Below are 10,090 nucleotides of genomic sequence, written 5' to 3' on the forward strand. Positions count from 1 at the left end.
AGCCCACATTAGAACTGTTTTTAAGGCCCGCGAATTAAATTTGATGGCTTAGTTTTAATATCATTAAAGCTGCCCGGGTGTTGAACAAGTAATTGATATCTTAGCTTTTAGTCAAGTTGGCGGACAACCTTTACCATTACCCCGGTTGTCGGACCGTGGCAGCTGGCTCCACTTGCCTCTCCTTAATGGGATGAGAACTACCTACGAGGCGAAGACAAGGCCCCGGGGGAACCTGGACGCCGCTGGCTGGATGATGTTCAACCGTCTTTTGGCTAGTCCGTGTCAGAGTCAATCTCCGATTGTTGGAAGGAGATATCGTCACGTTCGAACCAGAGGGCGTATTCCCCATTTAAAGAGTATCGTATGGCTCTGGGATTGTATTGGGGTGGAGTCATTTGGCCCAATGGGTTCTCATGAATAGATCCTGCATGTAGGTAGGCCTATAGCAGGCAGACCCCAGAAACCTGCACCTAGCACCATAGCAGGTTAGTTTGAACTGCAATATTGCAGGTCGAGCTAATGTGCTCTATGTTCCCTTAGCCCTATACGTTAGCTGGCAGGTTATCTTAAGTTGCCAAGTTGCTGTCTAAAAGGCTAGCTAGGCTACCTAAGGGCTGATTCATTTGGTTACAATCTGCATCTAGGCAGGTTCACAGATACACACATGCTTAAAACCTACTGCTTACAGGTTTACTATAGGTACTAGGTTTACTGTAGAAGTGCAGGGAAACAAGAACCTGCACATTTGCAAGTATCAGTACCTGTGAAAGTATCAGTATCACAGGATCACACAGCTTTTGTAAACCTGTTTAGCTGAATGTTTCTAGACGGTTGCAGAATATGCTAGACATGTGTAAAAGGCGAGTAATAGCCTACCTTAATAACAGGCCACAGAAATTAAATATATTGTTATTGTATCAATCATGTAGGCCTACTTATGTAACGGTTTTGTTTTTAGTGATGCAATGCTGCCCATTGGATATTTGATTTCTTACACTAGGCCTCATTTCAGTCTCTGTTTGGCTTATGAATGATTCAGTGGTGCTGAATAGGCTAACCATGGGCAATACATAGGTTCATAGACATTTAAGGTGTAAACTTACACTTCAGTAATAAATCATTAACTTGCTCATACATCCTCTATCCACATACATTAGCATAGAGAGCACTATAGGGATAGGCCCATGAATAACACTTCTTCGGCTTTCCCAAAAATATGGTGGTGTAAAAATCAGGCATATCATCTTACAAACGTTTAAACACAATTGTTATTCTACTATGACATACAAACAGATGAAGAAACAGTTGGCTGCAATGTGCCGATGTTTGAGCGCTTTGAGTAAATGCTTTGTTTTGCGGTAATACAAATGTATTCGTCGAGGAGGGGGAAATCGAGCTGATATTTAGCCCCTACTAGCTTTTTTTATCCTCCCTCCCTTTGTTTCATGCAAGGCTCTTTTTACCACATGGTAGTGACAGGTTGTCTGAGCTGGAAGGAAAAGCCATTCGAAGCTAATTAAGCAGCCATTCCAGGCACTATTCGCAGGCAGGAGGGAGAGAGGCACAGGCATTTGTCAGCGCCGAGCCCCGCGTGGTATTGATTGACAACACGGGATCCTGACAGACAGCCTTTGCGACCGTTGGCCAATAGTAAGCGAGGGGAAACGCGGCGGAGCTACCATTGGACGAAGAGTAGTGAAGGGGAAGAGCAAGCCCCACGTGGGGGCAGAGTGTAGCGAGCAACACGTGATAGGCTGATCGTCCTCAGGCGCAGACATGTTGTACCTTCAGTGAAGCTGATATGAAAGCTTGTTGATGCTTGAGGTCTTATTAGGCTAAAAATGTAGGTCGATCATCAAATCAACTCTGATGATCAATGAATACAATCTCTAGGCTAAGAATTAATGCTCTCCATCTAACTGTGAGGTGGAACAATCATTAATTGAGCATGCATATGCCAATTGGACCTAGCCTACAAAAGCCTAACATGTATGAAGGCTATGGCTTTACCTAATAACACATTTTGAGTAGGCAACAATTTCAGTGCAAATATAGCTAACATATAACATTATAAACCACCAGGCATACCTCTGCTTCATATAACCCAATCCTAGTCTTCATGTTTAATATACATTATCTGTTCTAATTATTATAAATGGATAAAAGTCAAACACTGAAGGTACACTAAGATATTTTGTGTCGGCAGTAGGTATAATAATTAACAAGTCGTTTGTCTCACGAATGTCTGTTCAGATCCAAAATGGCGAAAGTATGAGGTCATATATGCACTGTCCAATAAGAACACAGGGATACGACGTTCCCCACGTGGGGACTTCCCTCTGCTATTGGTCAATGTAGATAAACTCCTTCGGAGATTTCGATTGGCTTGCGAGAGGCCCTCTCCGCGGCGGTTGCGTCCCCGTGTCAGTGCACAGTCTGTGTGTGGTACGGCGAGCGGAGCGGAGGGGAACACGGTACAACCGAACGCAAAGCAATTGTACGTTTTTTTACAGCGTCAAACAACTTTCCAACGATATATCATATTTTAACTGACGACATTGTCTTTGGACTAACCGGGGAGCTTTTGTTGACATTTTTCATTGAGCCAGGATAGGCTTTTTCTTGGAAGTTTATGTTGATCAACAACTCCTCCTATAATAATCGAGGTTTCCGACCGGACAGGGACCTTCTACACCGGAGATCACCGGAGTTCAAAGGGCTTCGCCCGGGACCAGGTTTTACCCACCGGTGACTTGACTTCGGAGTGGAGAATAAACCACATCTTTATTCTCATAGGCACGGTTACGAGCCGAAGATTTTGAGCCATTTTTTCGGTGGAGAGAGGATATTATTGCCGTCGTGGCGTAAAGAGAGGTGGATCAGACCGAGACAAAGGTAAAAGCAGGAGACGGGAAGAGCCGCTAACGAGACGAGGGTGGCTGACTGTCACACTGTCACAGCCCGGCTACTGAGAAAGAAAGCAGCAGTTGATTTTTTTTATGACAGTCTCGTAGGCTACCTTTTCGCTTTTCTTAGTGGTGTGTTGGAGCGCAAAAAACAGTGATTTTTAGCAACACATTTTGATATGATAAATGTTTTGTTGTGAGAAGAAATCCAAAATATTGCCACCATTGTATCAACTTAGTATCCTTTTAGTCTGTTGCTTTGATTGTTCTACATTGACAATAAAACAGATATCTCCCCTTCTGATATGTTTCCTCCTCCTGCCGTGTAGCAGGGCTATTATTACCGTTCCAGCAGCGTGAAAGGCTTTGACACACAGAACAAACCTGTCAAGCGACTACATTTAGATATCATAATTTTTTTCCAACGGCTGTGTTTGTTGCCCAAATATTCGCACATTTTTGCAAAAAAAATGCAACCATCTTGATCGACAGCTCGCGGGGGGGGGGGGACGACGACGACGACTGAGTCCAAATGTAGCCTAATCTCTATGGATTTATTTAATTCAGCAAATTTCTCGCTGTCGTCACTAAGTGTGTTGTTTTTTAAACAAGTAGCTACCCTTCTTAGCAGTGCGTTCCCCCCACTGTTTTGCGAGTCAATGACTCCCAGTTTAGCTAATATTCATGCCCTTGTTTTTTATTTGTTTGTTTGTTTATTGTAGAGGATAAAAGGAGGCTTACACGAAAACAAAACAAAACAAAAAACACAGATCGGGAGAGAGAGATCGCAGTTGAAGCGCAGGAGGATTGGCTTTGTCCCGACGCCCGCTCGGTGCTGCCAGGGAGGGGTGGCGGCCGGACTACCCCCCGTCTACACGGATTACTGAAACACGGACGAATAATTTCCCTCTTAAAAAAAGGATACATTCAAGATGTATCCACAGGGCCGGCATCCGGTAAGTAGGCTATTATAGACCCCCCCTCTTGTTTTGTGATTATTTGTGAATTTATGCATTAAATGCCCCGCCTTCAAAGTCAGGAGCTCGTCAGACTCACAGAGCTCATATCTGCACCTTACTGTGGTCCACAGAGTGGAGTCGACTATAGGCTGCAATCAGGAAAAACTAGCCCCATATTCACACTTTGTGGTGATTTATAGCGAAAGACTGCTTGTGTAGAGAGAGAGAGAAATGATATCCATATTTATATCGATAAATAATTTCCCTGCCCTGATTATAATAATGAATGGCAGTCCATTCATAGCAGTTACGGATGTTGTAATTATCCACTGACTGTGCTCGAGTCGACGCTCGTTGAATTGTTCATAGCGCAGGTTGTGATTTCCCCCTCCCCCCTCCTCCCTCCTCCCCTCCCCCCCTCCCTCCCCCCCCCCCCTCCCTCCCCCCCTCCTCCCTCCTCCCCCCCTCCTCCCTCCTCCCCCCCTCGATGCTCTCTGAGGACGGGCGCACTGACCCGCCTCTGTCATCGTAGCTGTTGAGTGATAGTGGTTCTTCCCACCCTCCTAGACCGGCCGCCCAGGCCTCCAGGGACCGCTTCAGCTCTGACAAACCGCCATTCAGCCAGAGTGGAAATCAGCTTTCACCGAGAGAGAGAGAGAGAGAGAGAGAGAGAGAGAGAGAGAGAGGAACTAGAAGGCGTTCTTGAGGATGATGATGATGCTAGCTATACTGCAGTAGCAATGTTATTATTATTATTATTATTATTATTATTATTATTATTATTATTATTATTATAGAAAGGATAGGCCTCCACCCTAGGTGTTGACGTGTGTTTAGAGGGTGGTTAGCAGAGGGTGGGGATCAAATGGTAGGCTACATGAAATCATTTTAAATTAAGTTTACCTGGCACCATGGAACCAATGGAATAGTCCCAAAAGTCCACAACCTCACATAAGTCCTCCTGGCACTTAAGGCGGACTTAAAGCGAGTGCTGGTGGTTCAGTGGAGGGCGGGCCCATCCCCAGGCCGACCTGTGGTACTGATCGTCAACATTGTGTTCTAGGCACCGCACCAACCGGGCCAGCCTGGCTTCAAGTTCACCGTAGCCGAGTCCTGCGACAGGATCAAAGACGAGTTTCAGTTCCTGCAAGCCCAATACCACAGGTAACGACACCAAACCTGCCCGGTGACACAGAGAACTGCTTTTTGGATGTGTTTGGAGTGAAAGTAAGGTCAAGGTGTGCTCAACAAAACCCCAAACCAGAATCATGGCTAATATAACTGTTAAATTAACTGGCTCAAACCTGGAGGTAGGCTTGACTCTGCACCACATCCACAGTGATGGCTGGTGTGCATTTAATTATCATTACTTTTTCTCTAATTGAGAGTGTTGGCCATATTTACTTATTTTGGAAAGTGAAAGTAGACTACTCATGTAGGCTTGCTTGTAAATCAGGCTCATTGGCAGGATGCACATTTCATGTCAACGGTTTTTATATACCAGAATGCTAGTCTGTTATGACTTGGAGGTGGTATGGGGAATTCACGTTGCTACCTACATGCTGGAATCTCTTGATTGCAGTGGCCTAGCAAGCATCATTGACGTGTTGATTCATGAACAGTGTCCAAAAATGAATTCCGTGTCCCCCCCCTTCTTCTTTCAGTCTTAAAGTGGAGTACGACAAACTGGCCAACGAGAAGACGGAGATGCAGCGTCACTACGTCATGGTAAGAGGGAGTCCCTTTTGTTTGAGAGAAGTTTGCACAACAGTGACTCACCCTAGGTTCTGGAGGTGAATAAATAAAGGTAGAAGCCAGGAAACGCATCAATGATCACACTGGCCTCCATGCTACTGCACGTCCTTGTGAAAAGCCACAACATTCTCCCACCAACAGACCTTCATCAGGGTGTTCACCAACGTGTCTCGTTTCCACATGATTACACACACGTATCCAATAGGAGAAATCACATCACAGCTGCATACAATCATTGAGCTGGGAATGTACCTCCCACATCCCACTGCACACACATATATGCTATTATTTACAAGATATACAAGCTAGAAAATTGGCAAGAGGCAATATGAAACTAAAAAAACATCATCATTGATTGCATCCATAAAACGCACTTAAAGAACGCATAGCCTACACACCCCGAAATAATACATATTCAGACCGTCAGATAGTTAGACCATGGCAAAGACTATAATAAATGTGTCATATTCATATACTCATAAACATGAGTGTTGAGCAACAATTCATCATTTGAGACCATGGAGAGCCAACGTTTTTATTATGTGTATCCAGAAACGCCTCTCGTTTGTTTAGGAGTGCGTCAATGTTACCACCCCGAGGCGAAGGATTTATCTTCCCAATGCCACAGCATTTAGAAGTGGGATATGTCATGGGGTTTGGTGTCATTTAAAAAGCACAGCTACAGGGTCGCCGCAGTCATTTTTGTGGATACAGATTTTATGCTCGCTGATGCGTCGTTTGGGTCTTGTTTTCGCCAATGTCGGCGAGACCACGCTGGCATGACATCACATACGTGACATCAGTGGAATAGCATGCGATTGGCATGGACACGCTCGTCTTTCATCGTAATACCTCTCTGGAAGACCAGAAGAGGGGGGGGGGGGGGGGGGCTAGTACTACGGGGTCCCTTGGCCAATGTTTGTGCGCTATGTTGCGCAGGAGATGCAATCATTGTGGGGTGTCCATCATGGTTACTGAGGGTTTTCTTTTTCTTTCTTTCTTCTGTTGTTCGTGGGACTGCCGTAGCAAGTGTGATGGTGGGTTTTGGAGCGCTGTGTGGGACGCTTCCCCAAACCCTCAGGACAGCCACGCACAGCCAGATCCTGTCACATGGAACTGTTGCTTGCTGCGTGTCGGGAGTCTATGAACATGAGACATGTATTATGGTCTTTGTCATTGTCCAACTATTTGATAGTCTGTGTGTTGTGGAGTTTTTGCATTCTTTAGGCCTAAGTGTTTTCTTTTTTTGTAAGCAATCCATTTTGGATCATATCTTTTTGATATTGCCTGTATTTGCGATGACCATTTTTCTGTTTTGTCAGTAACAGCCTATGATTGTCTGCACTGGGATGTGGGAGGTGTATTCCCAGCTCAATGACTACATGCTGTGATGTTATTTTTCCTATCATATATGCAATTTAGCTGACGCTTTTGCAACGAGTTGCAGCGAGTGCTTTTCTGCATACATTTTTCAGTATATATGGTCCCAGCGGGTCCTATTGGATACTTGTGTATAAGAATACGGAAAAGAAAAGAAAAGAAAACATGTTTTCCTTTAACAAGATTCACACCAAACCCTTTTAGTCGATCATCTTTCGTCCTGCTCTTCTTCTGTAGGAGCCAGCAGTAGCAATTTGGGTTTTGGGTCTGTCAACTTGTTTGTGTGGTTGTGCTTTGTGGTTGTGGGGGAGAAGGGGGGAGAAGGGGGATGTTGTGAAACATCAGATGTCCGGCAGTTGATTGTGGGGCGTGACGGGGCCCTCACTATGAGGGGGGGGGGGGGGGGAGAGGAGTATCTATTCTGGCTCCAGGGGCCCCTTTATGACCCCCCCCCCCGCCCCTCCAACTCACACACACCCCTTCCCCTGACCCCCCTAGGGGTTAATGACTGGCCCACTGGCTTTGTGTGGGAGTCTGATTATTTAGGGCAGTTTTCCTCCCCCAGGCTGCCCCCAGACACTCCCAGGCCCCTCGTTTAGGTCTGGGAGGGGATGGGGGATGGGGGATGGGGGGGATAGCCGGGTGCTGTGGTGTGGAGAATGTATTATACTAAGTCTTCCCTAGACTAGAATAGACACGTTAGTTCTTATCACGATGAAGTGTGGCATTTCAATTAAAATGTTAGAAGTTATTTCGCCGTCGATACATTAGTCTTTATCCAGAGCGACTTTCCAGTGTCTGTAGACGTGATATTAAGACTTCACGGCTGAACGGTCTCGTAACAATCCAGGTGTCTTTTTAGGCGATGCCCTCCAGAAATAGGTTGTAGCGATCTCTGGAGTGTCAGTCATGGAGTTAACTCCAGGTACCCCTCCCCTCCCTCACACACCTCCCCTCCCTCACACACCTCCAGGTATGCCTCGCCTCCCCTCCCTCACACACCTCCAGGTATGCCTCCCCTCCCCTCCCCTACCTCACACACCTCCAGGTATCCCTCACTGTTGTTGCTCATTGATCTAAGCCCCCTGGTCCCAGTAGTTCAAAACATTTAATCTGGATCACAGTTTTTTTTTCAGGTCGAGATGGCAGATCTCCCCCTTCTTATACTACTCAAAATCTGCCACAACGATCTGACCCTGGACAGATGTAGATGTAGTGTATAAAAGAAAACGGGCCCTGGTTATCAAATAGAACCCGCCTCTCTGTATTTCCCGACAGGCTCCAGCATTGATCCGTTCTTCCCAGGCTCCCTCCCGGGGTGTCTGGGTAATAAGGAGAAAGGCCTGTGAATGCAAAAAAGAGCCTGAACAAGTGAATCCCTATCTCTCCCCGGGGTGATGTAACAGTCCCAGGCCACCCTCGGTGGAGGCCCGTGCAGCACTCTTATCTTGTTTGTGCTGTCCCACGATTGACTTTAACCAAACCCTGCAGTACGTTTGTTAAACATTATTTTTGTTCTGAGGAAACATAGGGTTGGCTTTGCCGACAGGCCGCGGCGGGGAGAGGTGTGTGTGTGTGTGTGTGTGTCTTTGTGTGTGTGAGTGATAACTTACTAGACTGCAACACACAGACGTCGGCGCACGCACTGATAACGATTATCACATCGTTGTAATCTACGATTGACCAACTAGCTTCCCCTCGTCTTAGGCATGTGTCTTACCATACTGGTTAGCGTTAGCGTCTTTAACGTAGTCCATGTTCAATAGCTAGTACCCTCAAAAAGAAGAAGAAGAAGAAGAATTTAGAGAGAGAGAGAGAGAGAGAGAGAGAGAGAGAGAGAGAGAGAGAGAGAGAGAGAGAGAGAGAGAGAGAGAGAGAGAGAGAGAGAGAGAGAGAGAGAGAGAGAGAGAGAGAGAGAGAGAGAGAGAGAGAGAGAGAGAGAGAGAGAGAGAGAGAGAGAGAGAGAGAGAGAGAGAGAGAGAGAGAGAGAGAGAGAGAGAGGGTGGGAGTGTGGGGGCAGGAGCAGTATACACTTTGAGTGAGGGTGGAGGATTTATTGAAGTGTTAATCAGTAACCCACTAGACTAGCTAGCTCTCACTCGTTGTCTGCTCCAGCAGCCCCATATCTCTGACATACCGCTAGTCATGAAAGGAAAGGGGGGGAGGAGGGAGGAGGGGAGGGGAAGGGGAGGGGCTGTAGTTCCCACAGAACACTTCACACAGAGTTCCTCTTGTCTTGCTACTGTTCGGGAGGTCTCACTCAACCCCAAACCTTGGAGCACTTTGAGCTGCAACGTTTGCAGGAAAAGCGCTATACAAATAAAAGTTATTATTATTATTATTATTATCATCTCCACAGCTTCCATGTGTGTTTTCAGATCCTCTTGACCATCCAACCCTCCTGATGGGAGACTGGGGAGGACCTGGAGGAAGGAGATGAATGTCTATATGCAATTTGTGACTTACTCTCTCTTTTCTTTCTCTTTTCCCTTCCCAGTACTATGAGATGTCCTATGGGCTTAACATTGAGATGCATAAACAGGTATGTAGCTTTTCTGATACTACAGAGGGATGTCTGGTGTGGGAGCATGGATGTACTGGTCTGGCCTGGTCCTATGTACTGGTCTGGTCTGGTCCTATGTACTGGTCTGGTCTGGTCTGGTCCTATGTACTGGTCTGGTCTGGTCCTATGTACTGGTCTGGTCTGGTCCTATGTACTGGTCTGGTCTGGTCTGGTCCTATGTACTGGTCTGGTCTGGTCCTATGTCTGGTCTGGTCTGGTCCTATGTACTGGTCTGGTCTGGTCCCATGTACTGGTCTGGTCTGGTCCTATGTACTGGTCTGGTCTGGTCCCATGTACTGGTCTGGTCTGGTCCTATGTACTGGTCTGGTCTGGTCCCATGTACTGGTCTGGTCTGGTAGTGTGTGGCCCCAATGCGCAAGGTCACAGTGGTGTGTGTTTGTGTGTGTTTGTGTGTGAAGGATAGGGTTTTATTTGATCAACTAGAGGTCTTAGACACACACACACACACACACACACACACACACACACACACACCCTTCTGTGAAAATGCTGACAGGCTAAACAGA

The 10,090-nt window shown here is 46.4% G+C and overlaps 1 protein-coding gene across 1 annotated transcript; it reads left to right on the forward strand.

Moving 5' to 3' along the window:
• Nucleotides 1-2,476: 2,476 nt before the first annotated feature.
• LOC308158285 (transducin-like enhancer protein 3) lies at nucleotides 2,477-9,999 on the forward strand (the record flags this gene model as incomplete). The annotated part of the gene is made up of 6 exons (XM_080531878.1): nucleotides 2,477-2,895; nucleotides 3,629-3,862; nucleotides 4,929-5,029; nucleotides 5,530-5,593; nucleotides 9,498-9,542; nucleotides 9,988-9,999. The coding sequence occupies exons 2-6, from the start codon at nucleotides 3,839-3,841 to the stop codon at nucleotides 9,997-9,999; spliced, it is 246 nt and encodes an 81-aa protein (XP_080388004.1). The 5' UTR covers nucleotides 2,477-2,895; nucleotides 3,629-3,838.
• Between the last annotated feature and the right edge of the window lie 91 nt (nucleotides 10,000-10,090).

This window comes from Nansenia antarctica (genome assembly GCF_963989245.1).
Source record: "Nansenia antarctica genome assembly, chromosome: 5".
In the NCBI taxonomy this organism is placed as follows: domain Eukaryota; kingdom Metazoa; phylum Chordata; class Actinopteri; order Argentiniformes; family Microstomatidae; genus Nansenia; species Nansenia antarctica.